This window comes from Myotis lucifugus, unplaced genomic scaffold (assembly GCF_000147115.1).
Source record: "Myotis lucifugus unplaced genomic scaffold, Myoluc2.0 scaffold_84, whole genome shotgun sequence".
NCBI classification, from domain to species: Eukaryota; Metazoa; Chordata; class Mammalia; order Chiroptera; family Vespertilionidae; genus Myotis; species Myotis lucifugus.
The window spans coordinates 2,590,493-2,614,496 of record NW_005871132.1 but is presented as its reverse complement, the minus strand read 5'-3'; the positions used below and the strand labels follow the sequence as shown (position 1 = coordinate 2,614,496).

The window sequence follows — 24,004 nt, the reverse complement described above, 5'->3', positions numbered from 1 at the left end:
TAAGGCCGAGAAACATTCCATTATATATATGTACCATAGTTTTTTTATTCACTTGTCTATTGATGAATCACCCTTGCTTTTGAGGTATCTTTCCCTTGATAGAGTGACAGCTCTTGAGAATCTTTGGTGCTCTAAGTGCTTGGCTCATAGTAAGTACTCATGTTGAGTTGAAAACCTCTACTCCTCAGCATATTTGCCAATTTCTAATTCCTCACTAATTATGGCTAGTTTATTAGCAGTATAATAAAAATCCATGTGGATTGAGCACTTGAATAGTTCTGGAAGATACTGGGTCCTCCGGTCCCCAGCCCATACCTCAGGGGCAATAGGATTAATGGAGGTAAAGGTTAACCAGAAGCAAGGGGGGAAGAAAATCAAGGAGTCATTTGGAAGCCAGAGGGATATTTCTTAGTATAATGTTTAAATACTCCAGATTTATTTCTTGCTGACTCAAAGTAGACCCCAGGTTCATCCAGAAGTTCCTTGGGCATTATCAGACTTCTTGGGGTGAGTGTGGAGTTGGGAGTCATGGATCTAGTCCTGCATTTTCACTTACTGTACAAACTATGTGAGACACAGCAGTGTGATAGACTTAGGTTCAAATCCTGGTTCTGCTACTTACATTCTACTTGTGAGAACTTGTTACCTCTCTGAGCCTCAGTTTCTCTCAGAGCTAGGAGGAGGATAATATTTTTTGGGTTGTTGTAATGACGAAATAACATTTGTGTAAAGAACATAATCTAGGTCTGGCACGCCGCAGATATTTAACAGGTGATAGTTATTATCTTTGCAAATGCCGGGGTGGGTAGGGTGAGGGTGTGAACAGGGTACTACTATTGCACTACCAGTAGTTCGCCTATAACACAGGGCAAAGTCAGTGTAGAACTCAACCTGTCAAATAAATGCCTAGTGATATTTACAATGTGACTTAATAAAGGCCTTCAAGGGGTTTTCCAGTTCTCACGGTTAGGATTTTTCTTCTGGTAATAGTCCCATACTTTCCTACTTTGATGTGTCCTCCTACCTCAGGAGAGCCCCTGGCCCTCAGCACAGGGAGCCCTGGACAGTGTCCTGCCTGAGTTGTTGTGGTGAATTCTGTGCTCACTTTTCCTGTGTTCCCCTGCCTGCCTCTTGCCCTGAGATCTTATCTTGTCCTCTGGGGAGTTATGTTAAGTGCTCTGCCAGCCTGCCTGTGTGCCTGGCCTGTCTTTTCTCACTGGCAGTACCTCTTGTATTCCAATTCCAAACATGGTATCCATCTGGGGTCACCCTTTCTTCCGGTGCCAAGAGAGACACATTCCAAATGGAACACAAGTGCGCCTCCTGTGCTGGCCGCTGCTCACTCTGTTTGGGGAAAACAGAGAGCAGGCTGTGGTCCCTTTATCATCGCTCACTGCGGAAGTGTTCAGGCCAACAGTCCTGTCCTTTGCTCAGGACAGTTTAGGTTTTCTGCTCAGAGCCAAATGTGAAGACCGGCCTAAGGAATCTGGAGCCAAAGAAGCTGGCCAGACCTCTGCCCGAGGGCCAGCGCCTGGCTGAGGGAGAGGATAAAGAGGTTCAAACTTCTCCATAAAGTGTGCTATGTCCTGCCAGTCACTCCCAAAGCTACCAGAAGCTTTGCTCCTAGGACAAGTGGAGTTGGTGGTGAGAAGCCAGAGGTGAGAAGACACATAGGACAGACTACTCCATTTTCAGAATTTCCTATGTGGGAGAATCCTAGAGCCCGACGAGACTTTGAGACGCCCCGAAGATGAGCGCCAACAGCAGCACGCTGGGCCAGCGTCTCTGGCAGGGGCCGGTGTGCGCTGGCTGGAAGCAGGATATGGAAGGGGCTCTCTACCACCTGGCTAACTGCGTCTTGCTCCTGGGCTTCATGGGGGGCAGTGGGGTATACGGATGCTTCTATCTCTTTGGCTTCCTGGGCACCGGCTACGTGTGCTACGTGCTATGGGGCTGGTTCAATGCCTGCGGCCTGGACATTGTCATCTGGAACTTCCTGCTGGCAATGGCCTGCCTGCTCCAGCTGGCACACCTGGTCTACCGCCTGCGCAAGGACACCCTCCCTGAGGAGTTCGATCTCCTCTACAAGACGCTGTGTGTGCCCCTGCAGGTGCCCATGCAGGCGTACAAGGAGATCGTTCGCTGCTGCGAGGAGCAGGTCTTGACTCTGGCCACTGAGCAGACGTATGCTGTGGAGGGCGAGACGCCCATCAACCGCCTGTCCCTGCTGCTCTCTGGCCGGTAAGCTACCCTGTCACTGCCCACACTTCTTGTTTCCCAGTAAATCTTTTTCCACTTCGTGTCCCCTTCCATTAAGGGAAGGATGTGACACGTCAAACAAACCAAAATAGATTTTTCTAAGCATGGGTTTGCTTCCTCTTTCTTAACATTTTCCCAGAGAAAACTAGATCATGAGGTATCTTCTTGGTTGGCAGGAAAGATTGTGTGCGCACTTGCTGCTGGGAGGTGTCGGGCGAGTGCTTCTTGAGCCTGGGTCTGAAATGACCACACACACACACACACACACACACACACACACACACACACGCACACGCACACACACAGGTGTGTTATGCCTAAGCTGCAGCAATATCTCTGTAAGTTTTGGAAAACTGAATATTTCAATAAGATTAATTTGTTCTTCCCATGTCCATTCAACATTTGCCAAGTGCCAACTATGTGCAGGGACCAGTGCCCAAACAGAGGGTTTTCCTATAGACCCTGTTCCCTGCCAGGGCATCAGGGATATTGGGGATACCCTGAACAGACTCTGGAAAAGCCAGTCCATACACACCCAGGTACGGAAAGGGGGTACCCCTTGCCCACTTATCCATTCCCAGTAGTTCTAGCGAGTTTCTTACAGGCCAGGAAGCTGACTTGTAAATCTGAAGACCAGACAGTGAGGAGAGAGTTGGATGCCCACACAGGTTTCATTGAGGATTTGGTGGAGACACGTGGCTGACTCCATTTAAGAAGGCTGACAATCAGACATGAGCAGAAATGGTTTTAGTTAGGGTCAGTGTATGCCCATTCAGCTGCATGGAGTACTGGCCATTGGCCGGTGGCTTCTGAACAAATACACGGGGGTCTGTGCTGCACTTTTGATAGACAACTGTGGAGTCTTTGAAATATTGCCTTCGTGGGACTTGATGTGGGGCTGAGCAGCAAACCTGGTGCTCTGCGGCTGGCTCTGTGGAAAGCCACTAAAGTATTTCAAAAGGCTTTGTCTTCAATTTCCTCCCTAGCTTCCTTGAGACCAAGAGAATGTGGTAGAAAAATAAGATAATAATCAGAAGGCTCTATCCCAAGGGAAGAGGGGGAATGAAACCAGATAAGACTGCCAATCACACAGTGGAAAAATAGAGTTTGATGATAATGGTACTACAACTACTAGTAACAATAATATCTATTAATGTTTAGAATTGGAAGTGATATATATAAATGTGTTTGGACTCAGAGGTCCTGGGTTGAAAGAGCTCTGTGGGGAGAAATTTTATGAGTGAACTAAAGTATAAACAAAGGCAATTATTTGTAAACAAATACATGCTTAAATACGAATACATTATGACTGTTGCCAAAATGTTTGCCACCTACTGTCCCATGCTTAAAATAAAGACAGTTTTTTAGGAAATGTGCTCATTCATGAGATCCATGTTTTTTGCCTGCTCCTCGTGGCTCCTCTCTGTTCAAAGGAGGGAGTTGAGATTGGGGGAGAAATGCCCACTCCCCATGTATGGTGCTCACTTATGGAAACATATTATGATTGTCGTATGGTTCAAGGATCTTTACTATGATGGATGGACCATGAACTTGTATAAGACCACTTCCCTGTGAAGGGGTGGAAAGGGCTTGCTCCCTCAGCATGGCTTTTCCTAGTTTACTTAGCATCAAAAACCCACGTCAGAAATGAGAACATTTTGATTTTTATTTCTTGCTTTTCAAGGTTTGGAGTTAGAGTTTTGTATTGTTATTTTTACATGTCACCCCATCTCAGTTTCACTAAGTTGGAGCTGGGGGAGGAGGCTTCTAGTCTATGAGCAGGCTCAGGTTTTCAGAGAAAATTCCACACCTTTTTCTGGTCATGGTGAGGACCAACACCTCCGAGTAGCAGGCTGAACCTCATCTGGAAACCATTACTGAAACCTCAGACATCCTTTTTGTTTTATTTTAATAAAGGCAAGAAGTTCCTTTCAAGACTCAGCAAGTGAATTCCTCAAAGTGCATCACCCTGTAGAGCCGTGGGAGAGCCTCTCTCATGTAGTAGTCAAAGCACAAGTCCCAACATGCACAGCCTTCTGAGCAGGCAACTAACTAAGCCAGTGGTCGGCAAACTGCGGCTCGGGAGCCACATGTGGCTCTTTGGCCCCTTGAGTGTGGCTCTTCCACAAAATACTACATGTGGGCGCGCACGTACAGTGCAATTGAAACTTCATGGTTCATGCGCAGAAGTCGGTATTTTGTGGAAGAGCCACATTCAAGGGGCCAAAGAGCCGCATGTGGCTCGCGAGCCACAGTTTGCCAACCACTGGTCTGAGCTATTCACATAGGAGGACATTACCTGTCTGTCCAGGAGATCAAATGATAGAGGATACAGTAGCCCATGCCAGCTTTGCTCAGTGGTTAGAGTGTCGGCCCATGGACTGGAGGGTCACAGGTTTGATTCCAGTCAAGGGCACATACTTCAGTTGCAGGCTCCATCCCTGGCCTCAATAGGGGCACTTTAGAAGGCAACCAATCAATGTGTCTCTCTCACATAGATGTTTCTCTCTTTGTGTCTCTCCCCCTCCCTTCCACTCTCTTTAAAAATCAATGGGGAGTAAAAAGTATCCTTGGGTGAGGATTAACAAAATAAAAAAGGATACAGTATACCAATTTCAATGGCTTCAGGGAGTCACCCAGATTCATGAGATGTTGCTCACAGTCTAAAGTGGTGCTCCCTGGTGGCTTGCATGTGTGGTGAGGCTCCTTACTTCAGGAGACGGTGGAAGGATCTGACGTAGGCTTCAGGAGCCTCGTTCTCTCCTGTTATCTCTCTTCCTTTATTTGAGAAGCTTTTCCTTGAGATTTTGGTCCCCTTTTATGGTGACACAAGTGAGTTCATTTGTTCCATCATTCCTTCTTCCTTCCCTCTATTCCAGTGGTTCTCAACCTTCCTAATGCAGTTCCTCATGTTGCGGTGACTCCCAATTTCATTGTTACAAATTGAACATAATTAAAGCATAGTGATTAATCACAAAAACAATATGTAATTATATATGTGTTTTTCGATGGTCTTAGGCGACCCCGGTGAAAGGGTCGTTCGACCCCCAAAGGGGTCGAGACCCACAGGTTGAGAACCACTGCTCTATTCCATCCTTCCACAATCCTCTCCCTGCCCCCCCCCCCCCCGCCCCCAAAAAGATTTAAGAGTGCTAGGACCTAGGGATCCAGTGTTAAAATATGAAAAATGTTGTCCTTGTGCTCATGGAGCTTACAGTCTATCAAGAAAATCTATAATTAATATTCAGCATAATGGTGAATTGTATACATAAAATGTCCAAGGAGAAATGCAAAATGCAATCAGAGCGTGTAACTGGCAGATCTAACTTTTCTGGGGAAGTCCAGCAAGACTTCCTGGGAGAAGGTGTGTTTAAGCTGAGACCTGAGAAGAAGGTGGGGATTAGGAAGAAGTCCATCTCTAGAGGGAACCGAATACGTGAAGACATATTCTATTCCAATAACACAACATTGACCTGCAGCCAGTTATTTATATGCCTGTGATTTCCACTAAATCGTGAAATCCTTAGAGGCAAGGAGCAGATCGTACCCACCTCTCATTTCCAGAAGTGTGTTTTGTCACTAAAGCTCCAGAAATGATGGAACAGTAGCTTCTTCCAAATTGACAGGGTGTACCTTAGAGATCTTTTTTGTTTGTTTGTTTTGTTTTGTTCTTTTGGTAAGGGTTTTTGTTTTGTTTAACACATCTGAAAAGAATGCATATACAAAGAACTAAGATATGAGAAGCATTGGTTCAACACTAATGAATCTACAAGAATGAGGACTCGGGGGCGGTGGAGAAGATTACCTAAACATTTTTAAATATTGAAAACTGAAACCAAAAGAAATTGATAAAATCCCTATTAACACTTACGCAGTGTCTTCAGAAGACGCTCAGTGGTTTTTATTAACCAGAGAGCTTTGATTGGCTGCTCTTGGGTTCCTCATGCAAAACAGAAATAAGGGATTCCCCTAGTTGGTCCCCATGTTCTTAAATATTCTCTCCTTCCCCACTCCACCCTCGCTTCTTAACAAAGCAGGTCTCCATCCTCATAACTTGAAAGAGGATGTGAATTACCCTGGCCAGGTGACTCAATTAGTTGAAGCATCGTCCCATACACCAAAAGGTTGTGGGTACAATCCTTGGTTGGGGCGTGTACTGGAGGCAACTGATTAATGTTTCTCTTTCACATCGATCTTTCTCTTTCTCTCCCTCCCTTCCTCTCTCTCTCTCTCTCTCTCTCTCTCTCTCTCTCTCTCTCTCAAATTAATAAACATATCCTCAGGTAAGGATAAAACATTTTTAAAAAGAAAGAGAGAGGATGTGAATCATTCCACAGACATCTCTCTCCTAGCACCACCCCTCATACATACCAGGTTTTCAGCTGTGTTTAGGATCATTATATCATACACTATTAAGCTGCACGTCTATGCTAGGCAACCTAATAAGACAATGACCGACGGGGGGAAATGGTTTTTACATACTCAATCTATTTGGTATATTTCAAAAGGTGCAATACTTTTCATTTATCAGCAAAAGAAGTTAGAAATTAACTTTCAAAAATCATCAAATGGCTAACAAATTTCCTTGAAAGTCACAGTCACATATATAGTGCATTCTGGGAAAGAGAAGGGGCAAGACAGGCTCCACCCACTCCTGAGTTTCCTCAAATACTGGACCTACTCAAGGGTGGAGAGAAGAGGTGACTTTCAAGGAGCATGTTATTCAGTGAGGCATTTACTGTACTCCTTCCTCAGAGCACCAGGTGGGGAACATGTTTTCTAAACTAGATGTAAGAAGTGGAATATGGAATCACTCCATGCTCCCCCCGCTTAAGGACTGTCCAAAGGATAATGAAGTTTTAAAAATGACTAAATAAAACAACTCCGCCCCCAAAAAAGAAAAACAAAACAGAACTCCCAGATTACTCTCCAGAGTGGAACCAGGGAGCAGCTTCAACAACCCGAAGTGGTCTGTTCCGCTTCGTCACAGGCATGCCTTGCTTTTAAACAACAACATTGTTTTGAAACAAAACAAAAACTAGCACTGACCACTTTTCTGACAATGCACAATTACTCAAAACTAACTGGTACTGAGGGCAGGGAAGGGCCCTGCCTATGGACCTTGTCTCACGCGAGGGCATGTGGGCGGGTGCAGGGCATTCGTCCTTATCGCAGAAATGAACTTTTCATTTGTAATTCTTGGTTTGATTTAAACATTTGCTTTTAGTATGATGCTAACAGCAGCTGTGCAGAAAGGGTGCTGGAGAGCTATTCATAGTAGCACACACTTCAGTTCTGGAGGCTCTAGGGCACTCATAATACTGTCACCAGCCAGCTTTTGGGCAGTCTCTGGGGTGATAGGCTTTTAAAAAAAAATTGTTGAAAGTATTACAGATGTCTCCCATTTTCTCCCTTTTTGCCCCCCCCCCCCCCACTCAACCCTTGCCCCACCCCAGACCTTCCCATACTGTTTGTTGTCTGTGTCCATGGGTTATGCATGTATGCATATATATGTTCTTTGGTTAATCTCTTCCTGTCCTCCCACCCCATCCCCACTGAGATCTGTTATTCTGTCCTGTGCACACATACCTCTGGACATATTTTGTTTGTCAGTTTATTTTGTTCATGAGATTCCACATGTAAGTGAGATCGTGTGATACTTGTCTTTCTCTAACTGGCTTATTTCACTTAGCATAATAGTCTCCAGATCCATCCATGCAGTCTCAAAGGGTAAGAGCTCCTTTTTTACAGCCTCATAGTATTCCATGGTAGAAATGTACCGCAGCTTTTTTGTCCACTTGTCTACTGATGGGCACTTGGGCAGTTTCCAGATCTTAGCTATTGTAAATTGTGCTGCTATGAACATAGGGTGCATATATTCTTTCTGATTGGTGTTTCAGGATTCTTAGGATAGATTCCTGGAAGTGGGATTGCTGGGTCAAATGGCAATTCCACTTTTAATTTTTTGAGGAACCGCCATACTATTTTCTACAGTGGCTGCACCAGTCTGCATTCCCACCAGTGATGTACTGGGGTTCCCTTTTCTCCACATCCTCTCCAACATTTGTTTGTTGATTTATTGATGGCAGCCAGCCTGGCAGGTGTCTGTTTGTCCTTGGGAAATGGCAAGTTTCTCAATAGTAGAGGGATCCGCGACTGGGGGAGCCGTTGGCGTGGTGGTTGGTGGTCGCCAGTGCTGGCCCGGCCTCTGGCCAGGAAGGCCAGGAGGGTTTGAGCATGAACATGGCAGAAGGGGACACCCTGATATCGGTGGATTATGAGGTTTTGGGAAAGGTGCAAGGGGTGTTTTTCCGCAAGTACACTCAGGCTGAGAGTAAAAGGCTGGGATTGGTAGGCTGGGTCCAGAATACAGTGCAAGGATAATTGCAAGGTCCCATCTCCAAAGTGCGTCATATGCAGGAATGGCTTGAGACAAAAGGAACTCCCAAATCGCACATCAACGGAGCAAACTTCAACAATGAGAAAGTCAGCTTAAAGTTGGATTACTCAGATTTCCAAATTGTAAAATAATGCCCTGAATTCAAATTTTCCAAGAGAACCCAGAGGTTTTGCTTTTCTTGTTAATAGAGATAGAATTATTCTGAGTAATATTAGAATTTGTCAGTGAGTTATTTTAGTTTCAGACACCTGAATGTTACTGTATATAATATGTATGATAGAAGAAATGATTACAACTGTACACAATTCTCATAAAAACACATCAGAACAAAGAAAATAGTAGAGGAGTCATTTCTGAGATAAGTTTGGCTCTCAGCAGCAAGAAAGGAGTCTTTGGACAGTGGTGAGTCATCTCAGGCACCCACTGTCCTTTCCATTTTCAAATGAGGATGGAGAGACCACTGAAAAACTAATCTGTTTCTAATCTGAAACACATCTGTTTGTGGATAACTCTGCGTTTGTAATTGTTGGGGTCCAACCCCAGCAGGTCCAGGGGTTCCCAAAGGTGTGGACAGAGTTGGCGAAGACTATCCACCCTCTTCCTACGGTGGAGTCCTATCCGTCCCGAGAGTGGGGCTTACCTAGGGGAATGGGGGGCTTACCTAAGGGTCCCTGTTCGGGCGCCATCTGTTGGGGTCCATCCCCAGCAGGTCCAGGGGTTCCCAAAGGTGTGGATGGAGTCGGCAAAGAAGGAATGACATGGAGGCAGCGTTCAGTCAATCATCATAGCCGGGTTCTCTCTGTATTGTCCTGTTACATCTGTATTTATACCAGTTGATTTTAATCCTATCCATTCTATTCCAAAGGTTAGGGCATTTCTTATCTCCATTCCAAGGTTACTCTATTGTTCTATTAAGCTACAAGGAAGTAACTGAAGGAGATTATCCTAAGTAAAGATTATGTAGCTTCAGCATGATTGTTCGTAGTTAAAGTGATTAACTACCCGCCTGGCACTTAGTTAAGGGGTTTTACTGATTCCCTTCCTTAGTCCTAAACAATCTTTCTCAGAGAGGTGACCTTGGTTAAAACACATAGCGCTAAGAAGGGGAGCAAACATATTAAGAACAGTATGCCATATACGCCAGGTCCCTTGAAACATAAGCTGTGCAGATGTTTCTTCCCTGCAGCGACTGTGTCAAGCAGCAAGGGTGGACTGGCTTCTGGCATGTAATCTGTCACAATCCTCTTGCCCTGTGGTATCAAAAAGTCCAAGATGACTCTCCATCGATCTTAACTATGACTGCACAGGTGTCAGAAACAGTCAGTAGACACTCAAATGGAAATTTGTTGTGTAGGTAACCAGGAGACGTGTTTTACCAATGGCACCATCGCCCACAATAGTGCACTTAATCGTCTGCATTGCTGAACAGTTTTCCATCCACTTTAAATAAAAAGACCCAATGATGACCTCAGCTTCTCCCTAGAGATCTTCTTATTGCTCCCTTTGCCTGATAGAGACACCTCCTTTCTTGGTATAACTCACTTTAGAAGAAAGGTTGAAGCTAAAACTGTATGTTTTCTGGGGGGAAGAGGAAAAACTCATACTAGATTCTAATCATTTTCCATTTTTTAATGTGTCATCTAGACTTTGAAGAGGGTTTGTTTTGGGAGCCATTCCCGTTTTCCCACACAGTGTCTTCTCTCCCTTTGCCAGGGTTCGTGTGAGCCAGGACGGGCAGTTTCTGCACTACATCTTTCCTTACCAGTTCATGGACTCTCCTGAGTGGGAATCACTGCCACCCTCTGAGGAGGGGGTGTTCCAGGTAATAGGGAGCCCCAGGGCAGCACCGCCCCGCTCATCCCACTGTAACCCAGCAATTACCACCACCACCACCACCCCCCATCTCTCCCCTCTGACATCTGTCCTTGGAAGCACCCCCAATGTGATGTGAGGGGTGGAGCACTCTCCTCCTGTGGGAAGAGTACCTGGGCTCCTGGAAGAGGTGGGGGGAGGGGGGCGGGATAGGGAGATACTGACCCCTGATAGGTGGGCCATGTCACTCTTGTGCCTAAATCCTTCCAGAGGGCTCCAGTGGCCACAATATCAGAACCCACACTTCTTAGAGAGTAACTTAAGACCTTTAGAGGTATCCAGCCGAATCTCAGCCCCTCCCCCTCACCCAGCCATACTGAACTAAACACAGCCACTGTTTAGCCATGGACATGCCTTGGCCCCTACTGTCCCTTCTCCCTGAAATGCATGTCCCCACGCAGATGGGGCTGTGGCATCTCACTTCCTGAGAAGCCGCCCAGCTTGACCTCACCAGCTTCCATCCCCACAGCCTACTGTTCCTGTCCGTGTGCCTTCTGTTCCTTCTCTTGAGGCTGCCTAGTGCACATATCATTCTCTGTCCTAAGGGTCTGCTTTCCCTTCTGTCTTCTGCACAGTGAACTCTTTGAGGTAGAAATCTAGGCTTCTCCTTCTATCTCCAGGCTCTAAAGGACAGTAGGTGTTTAATAAACGTTGGCTGAACTGGCTTGGCAGTGGGCAGTTGGTGTCTCCGAGGACTGCCCGGGGCATTCACATACACACTCCAAGGTGGGGACCTGGCCACTTGCCCTCTCCTCTCTTCCCTGCCAATCCTCAGACTTCAGTTACCTTATTTGAGTTCTCGTTACTGAATGCCTAATGTGTGGCAGGCACTACATATTATATTGCTTTATTGATTCTCACAACAACCCTCTGGGCTAGATGTTATTATTGCCCCTGTTTTACAGATGAGGAAACTAAGGCTCAAAACATCAAGTAATTTGACAAAAGTAATCTAGAAAGTAGCAAAGCCAAGCTGCCTGGCTCTACTATTTCTCTCTCTCTCTTTTTTTTTTAAATGGGAGGGTCACCAGGAGAGTCAAGTTCTCTCTCTCTCTTTCTCTCTCTCTCTCTCTCTCTCTCTCTCTCTCTCTCTCTCTCTCTCTCTCTCTCTCCTGTTACAGGGACTCCCCTGACCAGACAGTTTGCCAGGACTAGTTTCCATGTGTCTCCTACCACTTCTATCAGGGAGTCTCTTAGGCTGGCATCTGAGCCAACCCCATAATAAACATATGCCAGTCAGTGCCACCTGGCTGGGCCTGCTTCCGTCCCACCCTGAGGACAGAGCCTGAGAAGCAAACCTGATACCACTGCCAGGACCACCAGCCTTAGATCCCCTCTGGTCACTTCCTTCCCCACCACACACACACACACACACACACACACACTCCAACCAGCCGAGCATTCTCCCTTGAGAACTCCCCCAGGGCCATAGCACCTCTAGGAGGGCTGAGTGAGGTCCTGAGCCAGCAGAACTAGGCTCTGTCTCTGACAGTGACACTGAGGAACAGGTGCTGGATAAGCTGAGTGTCCTCCCCTAAGTTATGCTTGAAAAGAAGGGCTATAGCCCCAGATGACCTTGCAGTCTGGAATGTAGGTACCATCATATTCTCCCCATTTATATTTTTAGCGTGCACCTCATTGGGGAGAAATGAGATGCACACATTTGCTGTGTAAAGTCCCACTTCCTCTTTGCAAATGTCAAGTGTTGTCCCGAATTACAGTTTATTTTGTCCTTTTGCTATTACATAGGCTTTATTGAGTAAGGCAATCCACAGTGACTGGATGAATCATAATTCTTATCGTGCTTGCCACAAGTGAATCAACATTTCATCACACCTGTCAGTTTTACTGGGCCCAGGGCCTCTTTGAATATGTTATCTCATTTAATTCATTCAACCAAACTCTGAGGTGAGAATTAAATAAACGGTCTGTCCAACTTACAGACATAGTTAATAAGCAGGTTTCCTGAAGACGTTTGGGGAAGGATTCTACACAGCACATGAGAAAGTGGTATACAAGATGGGTAGTCTTCCCCTGCTGCATTCACTCACTTCAGAGATATGTATCCTCATCATATACCAGGCATTGCGAAAGGTGCTTAGAATATATCAGTGAACACAACAGATGAAGGTCCCTGCCTTCATGCAATTTATATTTTAGTAGGGGAGAAAAAATAAGCCATAGACATAATGAATAAGTAAATTATGTAATATGTTAAAAACTCATAACTGCTGTGTTAAAAAATATAGTGTAAGGAAGACATAGTTGCAATTTTAAGTAAGGTCATGGAAATCTTTGTTGAGCAGGTGACATCTAAGCAAAGACCTGAAGAAGTGTGAGCTCTGTTTATATCTGGGAGGAGAGCGTATCAGCGAGAGGGAAGAGCCAGTGCCAAGGCCAGTGGTGGGAGGGGCTGGCATGTCGGAGTTACAGAAAGGAGGCCAGTGCTGCTAGGACAGAGAGAGGGAGGGGAGAAGATAGCAGGAGAGGAAGTCAGAGAGGTGATGAGGAGCCACATCATGTAGGTCCAGAGCATATATTTCCTAGATAGAGCCAAACGGATTTCCTACCATTGGAAGCAGTATGTGAGAGAAAGAGGATTAAGGAGAACTCCAAGGCTTTTGGCCTGAGCAGCTGGAAGGAGGAAGCTGCAATCACCTGAGCTAAGGGAAGCTGTAGTTAGAGTTGGTTCAGGGGGAAGAGAGGAAGTTCAATTTGGGATATATTAGATTTGCATCACCTGTGCACATTTAAATAGAGATGCTGCACAGGCAGTTGTATATTTGAGTCTAGAATTAAGGAATGAGGCCTGAGGTGAGACATAAATTTGGAAGTTGTTGGCATACACATGATATTTAAAACTGTTGGGTTGGATGAGATCACCAAGTGAGTGAGTTTAGACAGAGAAGGGGTTCAAGAACCAAGACCTGGGACAGTCTAGTGTTTAGACGTTGGATAGAAATAGAGGACGCAGCAAAAGAAGCTGAAAGGAGCAATCAGGAGATTGCACCAGGTGAGTATGGCATCCTGGGAACCAAGTGAAGAACGTGTATCAGAGAGGGGGGAGCAGTCAACAGGGCTGAACACCATGAAAACTGACCACTGCTACTTAGAGTTCATTGGTGACCTTACTGGGAACAGTGTTTGTGGACTGCGAGGAGCAACCCCTTACTGGTTTAACAGAGGGTAAGAGAAGAGTTGGAGTCAGCAAGTATAGACAATTTTTTTAATGAAGTTTTGCTGAAAAGGAAAACAAATTAGTGGAGTGATAGCTCACCAAAGAAGTGAGGTGAGGAAAAAGAATTTTCATTTTTAAAATTTTGATTTATGTTAAGATGGAAGAAGTAACAGCATGTTCGAAGAATGCCTACAGTCTTTGTGTTAGGCTCTAAGCACCTTGTTTGCATCCGGATTAGCTCCCACTAACGCCCACTTCATTATCAGCGCTCTGATTTCTTGTTTGGGAATTGTTAGTAAGCACATCTAAGGTACAGACCATGGCAGAGAGGGACCGCTACTTGCTGAATGGATTGCGAGTACCTACTACTTTCCGGATTCTTTCTCATGAAGCAGCATGCTCAGCGAGATTAAGTAATTTGTCTGATGTCACAGAGCTAGAAAAGGGGTAAGGCTGAAACTTTAAGCCAGCTTCTGGCCACGGTGAGGTGATTTAAGGCCCTATCTTCAGTGCTGATGATTCGGAGGGAATGAGTAGAGAAAATGGAAGAGGGTACTGCATGGAGGAAGGGGGAGGAGACTGGGATAATGGGAGCTCTGGTAGGCAAGGCAGGAACTATGAGGATTATATAAAATCCTCATACACCACCCACCCCCTTCTCCCCCCGCCCCCCACACACCAGTGCACACAATTAAAAGACATTTGCTGGGCCTCCTCCAGGCAAGGCCATGGCGGGGAGAGGTTCCTCAATAAAAGTGCATTCGTTTGCCCAGTAACTGTATGTTTCTCTCTGCTAAACATGGACACATTTTCTAGTTTAAACCTCCACTCTGTGGTCCTTATCCATCTCAGGTGACGCTGACTGCTGAGACCCCATGTAGCTACATTTCCTGGCCCCGGAAAAGTCTTCACCTTCTTCTGGCCAAAGAGCGATACATCTCCCGCCTCTTCTCAGTCCTGCTGGGCTATGACATCTCAGAAAAGCTCTACGCTCTCAATGAGAAGCTCTTTGCTAAGTTTGGGCTGTGCTTCGACATCCGTCTCCCCAGCCTCTACCACGTCCTGGGCTCTGCTGCTTCAGATGCAGGGCCAGAGTCTGAGAAGGAGGATGAGGAAGTCCACGAGCCAGCCCCAGCCCCTCCTCAGGCCATGCCCACACCTGTCCAGCACATGCCCCCTTGCTCTCCCCTTCCTGCTGCCACCCACCCTCCAGCACAGCCTTCCCGGGCTAGGATGTCCCGGCCCGACAGCGACGGCCTGGGTGAGGACTCCACCAGTCTGGTGCTGGAGGATTTTGAGGAGGTGTCAGGATCAGAGTCGTTCATGGATTATAGGAGTGATGGGGAGTACATGAGGTGAGGGGAGAGCTAACTTGGGCACAGCCACCGGCCCAGGATCCTATGTAAGTACTCAGATGGCAGCTGCCACACCTCCCTGCCAACAGGTGGCCTTAACCCAGCTGTGGAGGCCTGGCTTTTCCTCAAGCCTGTCCTCTCAGAGGACTCCCAGGAAGGGGTGTTAACCCAGCCTTGCAGACAGCAACTCACTGCGGGCGCATGCAAGGCATGAGGGGAATTTCTAACTCGTTCTTTATTCAATGTGATTGCATTTTGAGCAAGCAGACAGGTTGCTAAATTTTTTGCAAGACTGTGCTAATCAATAACGGGGATTTTATTTGGGGCATGTATTGTGTGTGTGTGTGTGTGTGTGTGTGTGTGTCATGCACTTTAGAGGGGAGAAAAAACTGGCATGGTTCTAATTCCCATTGGTTCTTTCTGGCATAGAGTCTGCTCTGGAAAACAGTCATTGTTTAGCCTGGATTGTGCATTTTCTGTTCAAATCATCTATTTCGAAGAGGCTTGGGATCCAGGCTAATAACCCCGGGAGGAAAATGTGCCTGCCTCGCTCTCCTCTCCCCCGGGGGAAAGTGCACCGGCCGCTGAGACAGGGCACTGGATGCCGCTCTGACTGAGCGTGGCTGCCATCGGATGTATATAGGAAGCCTGGTTTTCCCCCCCGCAAACCACACCAGTGTGGGGTGGAGTGGGCACGGGTCTGGGAGCGCGGATGGTACATGCAGGATTTCCTTCATAGAGCAGAGAGGCCTACAAGAAAGGCTGTGCTGAGCAGTTCTGGGAAACTGCTTTCATGTTCCCTTTGCTGCTCTCACAGTGCCGTGACATTTTCCTCTGGGACTCCACACAACCGCAGTGGAGAGCTGGCTTTTCCTGAGGAAAATACCACAGCTTTCTACTTGGAAGGCATTTCCAAGTAAGGAGGGCAGCCCCAAGAGACCCCTGGTTCTTCGGGAAACACTGACAAAATTCCCGAGGAACCAGCCCAGGGAGGAAGGTTTCCAGGTACGCGAGGTGGGTGAGTTGAATATTATGTCCTGCGGATCCCCCTCTTTCTCCGACTCACCTGCCCCCTGAAACACGCTCTGAACTCCCAGCAGCTCTCTGTTCTCATGCTCTTCCAGGTTTCCTTCTCTTTTCCTGGCTCTGTCTGTTCTCTGATGTCTTCCCTCCTTCTGACTTCTGCTCAGTCCTGCTTGTCTCAGTTTGCTGCTCTTACTAAGAGAAACTTCCTTTCCTTCTTCTTCTCAGTTTCCCCTCTTCATATTTGTCCTTTACATCTTCTCCATTTTATTGTTCATGTATTTATCTTTCTATGACCTTCTTTTCCTCCATGTTCCTGCCTTGCTCTATCCATTCTTCCTCCTGAACCACCCTGTAACCCCAACTTCAGTGTTGTTGTTGTTAATCCTCACCTGAGGATATTTTTCCATTGATTTCTAGAGAGGATGGAAGAGTGGGGGAGAAACAGAGCGAGAGAAACATCAATGTGAGAGAGACACATCGATTGGTTGCCTCTCACACGTGCCCCCTTGCTCTCCCTCTCCAGCTGCCACCCACCCTCCAGGACAGCCTTCCCAGGCCAGGATGTCCCGGCCTGACAGGGACAGCCTGGGTGAGGACTCCACCAGCCTGGTGCTGGAGGATTTTGAGGAGGTGGGGAGCAAGCCTACAACTCAGATACATGCCCTTAACCGGAATCGAACCCGGGACTCTTCAGTTTGAGGACTGATGCTCTATCCACTGAGCCAACCCGGCCAAGGCCCACTGTCGTTTTTTATCCTGACTCTTTCAAGATCAGCACTTCTCCCTCTGCCTGTAAAGAAAACCACTTAAGCACTGGCCGGTGTGGTGTAATGGTTGGGCATCATCCCGTGCACTGAAAGGCTGCCAGCTCAATTCCCAGTCAGGTCATAAGCCTGGGATCCCAGGTAGGGGGAATGCAGGAGCAACCAACAGATGTTTGTTCTCACATCAATGTCTCTCTCCCTCTGAAAAAAGAAAGCAAGGAAGAAATAAAGGAAGAAAGAGAGAGAAATAGAGAGAGAGACCCTTAAGGGAAGGTGTGAAAACACCTAACTACTTTCTTTTATGAGAGAAGGCAAAGAGTGAGTTGCTCAGAAGAGGAGAGGGGAAGCCAGTCAGCAGGATAATAGACACAAGCCAACTCTGCTATCTTTCGCTATAATTTCTCTTATGTCTTAAGACTGTCTTCATCCCTGCTGGGTGGTGGGTCCTGCTTGAGTCAGAGTTCCCTCCATTCTGGAGCTGTGAGGAGCCTGTCACCTACCCTGTGTGACGGTGCAGATGTTCACAGCTCCATCTCCGAGGTCCTCCCCCCCTAATACTCTGCTGTGAAATGCCTCCTTCCTAATGCAGCCATTTCTGAAGCTCAAGATGAGAAAATTGCCACTATAACCCACTCTCTAAAGTACTGGTATTTGCAGTATAAAGAGAGTAGGTTTTTCAATGTTGTTTAAGCAATAGAGAGAAAGGAAAAATCATATTGTCTCCTTCCAAACCACAGCGTCTTCAGAACAACTTGAAAACATGATCGAATTGGCCAAGTCTCAGACCCCTTTCAGTGTAGCCCGTGATAATGGGATAGTTTAAACTGGAGACCCCCTTTTGGAATTGTGTTTTGGATGTTTGGTTTCATTTATTTGCCATTAAACTCCTTCAAGAGTGACTGCTGTAATGAATAAGCATAGTCTCTGTGACTGGTAGCCGTTTGCTGTTGTTTCCTTTTAAAGCAGGACACGATGCACCAGCTCTTCCCTGGCTCTTTGGTTACCAAAACCGTAAGCTCGTTGCTCTTCACCCTGGCACAGCCCTTCCATAAGAGGCAGGAGGCTGGCTGCATTCTGCACGGTTGAGAGGGACACAGCTTCGCCGCACCGACACCGTGCTGGTCCCCCACACCTGTCCAAGTGTTTACAGCTGAATACAGAGCTTCCCCTGTATTTTTTTTGAAGGGAGTACATTTTTTAGGCTTGAGGTGCCCAGAATTGAACACAAACGGGTGCTACTTCTTTTAACAGGCAAAACAGTGCTGCTGGGTAGTGTATCTACGCAGGGTCTTACAGCAGGCCCCATGTTATCCCTGCCATCACTAGAACTTTCCCATCTAATTCCACGGGCACTCTCACAGTGTTCCGTTTGGTGTCTTGACTATAGGAGATACTCAATGAATACATCCATGAAGTGGTCAGTTAAGTCAAATAATGAGTCTGTTATCATTAATTCATTAAAAGCTATCTGAACTTTGGCTGATTTTGTGTTTAAGTTGTTCTCAAAACTCTGTGGTTGGAAAGTAAAAACTATATATTGTCTCCTTTCCCTATCTTATTTAAATAAATAAACAAATGAGAAAGAGATTACAATATGGAGATTGTATATTGGGAAAGAGTGGTCAGGGAAAGAGCCCAAGACAGCATACCAAGGGCCAAAGAACCAATTCAACAAACGTTTACTGAGGATCTAGTATACAGGGGTAACTAGTAATCTAAGAGATAACTAATACTTACTAATAGGTAGACAGGTAGCCTCTGTCTACCTTACCAGGTTGCTGTGTGCGAGGAGTAACTGAGATAAAATATATAAAGGCAGTTTGTAAGTTGGAAAGCACTAGTTTAATGTATAAGGTATTTTTATGTGTGTAGAATTATCTGGCAAGCTTTCTTTCTGTCTCTCTCTCTTGCTCTCTGTCAGACTTACATGACTTTCCCCTTTTATTTCCTGCAGTCTGGCTTTTCAGGGAAGGTGGCAATTAGCAGAATCCCCTGACAACAAAAGGAGCAGCAAAAACATGGAAGCCCAAAGAAAACACACACTAGCTCTCAGCCCCTGAATAACTAAGTGATGGCCAGACATCATCTGTTTTCCTTATTTGCTCGGGAGGAGGCAGACCACCACCACACTGCAGTGGCTGCAAGGTGTTTTGGTAGCTGTCAGTGTTGTTAAACAGCACTTTTCTCCCAGAACCTGTAAAGACTCCTGGGCAGAAAACTTGCCTTTGAAGGTGACATGACAGGTGATGGCCCGGGGTCTCAGGTTCTGGGTCTGTAGGAGGTAGGGTCACTCTACCTGCCGAGGCTCTGTGTCCAGTCAGAGCAGCAGTTCCCTCCCTGCCCTCTGGGTCCCAGCAGCCTGCAGCCGGTGCTCATTCCCAGGTTCTTCTTCCACTTATGTCTCACAGGCCTCGCGCCTACCCCTCTCTCAGTGAAAATAAGACAGAGGTCTTACAAAACTCCCCATTTTTCTCGACAGCATTTTAAAAAGCTCATTCGCTAGTGTTAGGAAGTAGAGTTCTAGAACTTCTTCATAGGAGGCAACAGAAGTTGATCTCTTGGTCTCTTCGCTCATAAATTGAGAGGATCAAACTATATAACTTCAAACCTGACTCATCCTAATATTCTTTCTAGAATGAAATTATTCAAAGATACAACTGCCCTTATATGGTAGGCATTGGCTATGCTGCCGGGGCCCCACACCCGCACCACCTTGCCGGGTCTGACCCACGGATGAACAGATTACTCCGCCACAGTTTCCTGTGAAAGAGATGGCCCGGCTGATAGCAGCCAGGCAGCCTCAATTGCCTGCCTCCTTAGGCTTTTGTTGGTATTTTTATCTTTATATACAATCAGGAGGGTGAGTAATCTTGGGAGAGGACACACGTGTTTGCATTATCCTCTAGGCAAGGGCATCCAGGGCTTAAGCATAGGATTCCAGTAAACACCCGGGGGTCTGCACATGCACAGACTTGTTTGGAAAGGTCAAGGAATAATTAGGGGCGCCGCCTTTGACACTCCCCTAAGTCTCCCCTAAGTCGGAATTCCGATAAACAGGGCAGGCGGCCTTCCACACACTTCCCTTTTCTCAGAATGTCCTCCTCACAACTTTCCAACCAAGTCTCATGTGCTCCCCAACAGGGTACAGTTAAAACATTGGGAATTTTTAGAGGTAAAAAAAAAAAAAAAAAAAGGTAAAAGAACCCTGTGAAGTTAGGCAAGCTATCGGGAGCCATAGTGCTGAAATCCTTCCTCTTTTTCTTTCCACAGCTTCTAGAATTCCTCTCCAGAGCTACTCTCAAGTTATGTCCACGGGACAGGCCCCCTTGGCTCCGATCCACACTCCTGAACTTTAAGGATCCCTGGACCATGCTTTTCTCTGGCCATGTTCGTCTTCACAGGGCTGCGTGCACACCTTTTCCTCGCCCCTGGAAGGCTCACAGACAAGATGCCAGCACTACAGCTATACCAGGGCCCTGGGTGTCCATTTCACCTCCACCAGCTCTCCTGCCAGCAGAAGGCATCTTCGAGGGCAAAAGGCACAGGGTCCATCCTTTACTAACGGCAGAACCTTGGCCTCTCGGGGACTCATCTGCAAAGTGGGGACTATAAACCCAGCTCACAGGGTTGTTGTGAGGGTCCCGAATTGACTTAGACAAAGCACCCAGGACATGGCATGGCACCTAGGAAGCACTCAATAAATCACTCAGCTCCTTTCCCTGTGTTGTTTCTTTTAACTTTCTGAAAAGCTCAGTGAAAAGTCAGCTATCCAAGAAGTTCTCACTGTGTTTGTTTGTTTTTTAATTAAAATTCAATGTGCGGAAGTAGAAATTTTAAAACTTAGTTTTCCCTTAAGATTTTAAGTTCAATTTACAAATCTATTGTTCTATTTCTGAACCTAGTATTAAACAATAGTTTTTAAGAGGGATTTTTACAAATTCAGTTGTTTCCTTAAACATTTTAAAGTGGATTTATAGATTTAATGTATTCTGTTTAATTTCCCCCCTAAGTACTTCAGCCTAGATTCCAGCTACCTATTGCTGTGTACATTCATTCCTAAAACAGTGACTTAAAATAGTCACAATAATTTGAATGTGGGGCTTGAATGGACCCAGATGGGCTGCTCCCACTCAACATTTCTCATGCTGTTGCATTCAGATAGTGGCTAGGGTTAGAACCATCTCAAAGGCTTCTCCATCATATGTTTGGGACCTAGTCTGGGAAGACTCAAATAGCTGCAACAGCTAGAGATTCTTGGGCATCTTGCTCTGTTGATAGTTTGCTCACTTTTGTTGCTTTATGAGTACTATGTTGTATGAACATACCGCAATTTATCCATTCTACCACTGATGAACTTTGGGTAAATTTTAGCTTGGGGCATTTAGTTTATAATAGCAGTACTGCTGTTTTAAACATGCTTGCTCATATCTTTTAGTACACATAAGCATATATTTCTTAGGTATGTATCTAGGACTGGAATTACTAAGGCATATGTTCAACTGTAGTAAACATTGTCAGTTTTCCTAAGAGATTATGCCAGTTAATATTCCCACAAGAAGTATATAAGAGTTCTAGTTGTTTTTCGTCCTTCCCAATAGTTGGTATTTTCATTTAAATTTTTTTTTAGCCATGTGGGTGTGTGTAGCAGCATATCATGTGATTTTAATTTTCATTTCCCTGAAGAATAATGAGGTTGAGTACCTCTTTGGGTTTTTGTTATCCATACACATATTCTCTATTGTGAAGTGTCTGGTCTAGTTCTTGTCCATTTCTCTATTTGTTTGTATGCTTCAAGTTAAGTCCTAGCCAGTTTGGCTCAGTGGATAGAGCATCAGCCTGCGGGCCAAAGGAATCCCAGGTTTAATTCCAGTCAAGATGCATGCAGGAAGCAACCAATTGAACCAATTGATGTGTTTCTCTCACATGGATATTTCTCTCTGTCTTTCCCTCTCCCTTCCACTCTCTCTAAAAGTCAATGGAAAAATATCCTCGAGTGAGGATTAAAAATATGTATATATTCAAGTTAAGAGTTCTTTGTTGCTTATATATTCAAATATATTCACCCACTTTATGACTCTTCTTTTTTTCTCCAAATGGTATCTTTTGATGAATATGAATTATTAATTTCAATGTAGCAATTTATCATTCTTTTTTCTCTATCCCAGTGTATTCTGTGTCATGATTAAGAAATCTTTTCCTCCCCTGAAGATATTCTATGTTACTTTCTAGATGTTTTGTTGTTTTGCATTTCACAGATCTACAATCAACCTGAATTTGATATCTGTGTATCTATGACATATGGATCAACGTTGTTATTTTCCAGAGGATATCCAATAGACTGAGCACTATTACTGAGCTAATTATCTTCTCCCACTAGTGATCAGTGCCCCTTTGCCATATACCTGAAGGTCTATTTCTGGATCTTCGATTCTGTTCCATTAGTCTATTTTCTATCCGTTGACAATACCACCTCTTGTAATTATTGAAGATTTACAATAAGTTTTGATATCTGGTGATCCTCAAACTTCGTTCTTCAAGTCTTTGTTATTCTTAGCCTTTCCCTTTGTATTTCCATCAGCTTGTTAACTCCACACAATTATAAACTCTGCTGGAATTTTTATTAGAATTACGTGCATATTGTGAATCAGGTTGGTAAATAATTGATATATTTATAATATTGATTTTTAATTCATGAATATAGTAAAGCACTTCCCTTATTTTGGTCTTCTTTGTTTTTCTCTCTCTCAATAGTGTTTTGTAGATATCTATGTAGAGATCCTTGCACAGCTTTTGTTAGATTTATTTCTAGGTATTTGATTACTTTGATGCTAGTATATGTGTTATCATTTAATATTTTTTTACTTTCTAATTTTTTATTGCTGGTGTGCAGAAATAGAATTGATTTTTGTATCTTTAGCTTCCATCCAGTGATCTTGATAAAGTCATTTATCAACTCTAATCATTAATCCATAGTCTTCAGAATTTTCCATAGATTCAGTTGTCATCTGTAAATAATGATAGTTTTATTTCTTCATTCCTGACCTATGCATACCTTAATTCTCCTCCTTATTTTTTATTTTTATTTTTTGGTTCCTTGTTATACTGGGTAGGACCTTCAGTACAGGGATGACGAAAAGGGATGGTGAAGACATTCTTCTCTCATACCTGCCCTTAAGGAAATATTTCACTATTAAGTATGATGTGTGCTGTTAGGTTTTTGTGATACCTCTATCAGGTTAAAGAGGTTCTATTCATAATTTGCTAAAAGCAATTTTTAAGATCATGAATGAGTATTAAATTTTATCACATGATTATCTGCATTTATAGAGATTATTTTTCTCATTTATTCTGTTAATGAATTACATTAATGGATATGCAAATGTTAAAAACAAACTTGCATCCCTGGAACAAATCCAATTTTATTATGATGTATTTTCCTCTTTATGTGTTTCTGAACTTGATTTGCAAATGTTTTGTTTGGGATTTTTGCATTTATGTAGCTTGTAATATTGTCAGGCTTTAATATCAAGGTTATGCTGACATTATAAAAGGAGCTGGGAAGTATTCTTTCCTTTTTTCCTATTCTCTGGAAGAGATCTTCAAACCAAAACAGTTTTATAACTCTTGATTCTCATCCTGCCCACCTTACTGTCTACTCTCTCTGTCTGTTTCTTCACTCAGTTGCCCATGCCCAAAACCTTGGAGTCTTTCCATCAGTCTTGTTACTTTTGTCTTTGAAATATATCCTGAATTCAACTCACTACCTCCACTGCCACCACTAATTTCAAGCCACTGTTATTTCAAACCTAGACTAACTTGAATAGCCTTATAACAGGTCTCCTGGTTTTTCCTGTCCCTCCTCCCCATAATCTATTCCACACACAGAAAAGTGGTAATTTAAATATGTATATGATCTCATAATTCTATTGCTCAAATTTTCAAATGACTTCCTATTACATTTAGAATAAATCCAAACTTGTTACCATGTGATATTAGCCAAGGTAACCTTATTATGACTTAACAGCATGAAGGCTTATTTCTCTCTTATTATTCCTGCATGACTTGGGGCAACTGAGTCCATGTTTCAACTCAATAATTCAACTTACTTTGACTTTCTGTTCTGTCATCTGAAAAAAGAAACATCTTGATA

The 24,004-nt window shown here is 44.7% G+C and overlaps 2 protein-coding genes and 1 pseudogene across 5 annotated transcripts in view; all 3 read left to right on the top strand.

Annotated features, from left to right (window-relative positions):
• LOC102428173 (cytochrome c oxidase copper chaperone) overlaps positions 1-10,397 on the top strand; it is a 31,165-nt gene extending 20,768 nt beyond the window's left edge. The window contains exon 3 of the mRNA XM_023755761.1: positions 10,373-10,397. The gene's annotated coding sequence lies outside the window, so the exon portion shown is untranslated. The remainder of the gene's footprint in view (positions 1-10,372) is intronic.
• Positions 1,394-20,570, top strand: POPDC2 (popeye domain containing 2). Of its 4 annotated transcripts, none has more exons than XM_006090915.3 (4): positions 1,394-2,241; positions 10,373-10,481; positions 14,562-14,970; positions 20,125-20,347. In XM_006090915.3, exons 1-4 carry the CDS (start codon positions 1,751-1,753, stop codon positions 20,208-20,210), a joined length of 1,095 nt encoding a protein of 364 aa, XP_006090977.1. In that variant the 5' UTR covers positions 1,394-1,750; the 3' UTR covers positions 20,211-20,347. The 4 variants fall into 4 exon arrangements, with proteins under 4 accessions (XP_006090977.1, XP_023611528.1, XP_014313214.1 ...); XM_023755760.1 differs by having other exon boundaries at positions 14,562-15,064; positions 20,125-20,280; XM_014457728.2 differs by having other exon boundaries at positions 14,562-15,111; positions 20,125-20,260.
• On the top strand, positions 8,492-8,818 carry LOC102427335 (annotated as a pseudogene).
• Positions 20,571-24,004: the final 3,434 nt, after the last annotated feature.

Bases quoted from the DNA above. Each gene is read 5' to 3' on its own strand.
- POPDC2 (XM_023755760.1), top strand. From the start codon at position 1,751: ATGAGCGCCAACAGCAGCACGCTGGGCCAGCGTCTCTGGCAGGGGCCG. The intron at 2,242-10,372 runs GTAAGCTACCCT...TCCCTTTGCCAG, and splicing joins TCCCTGCTGCTCTCTGGCCG to GGTTCGTGTGAGCCAGGACG. The intron at 10,482-14,561 runs GTAATAGGGAGC...TATCCATCTCAG, and splicing joins CTGAGGAGGGGGTGTTCCAG to GTGACGCTGACTGCTGAGAC.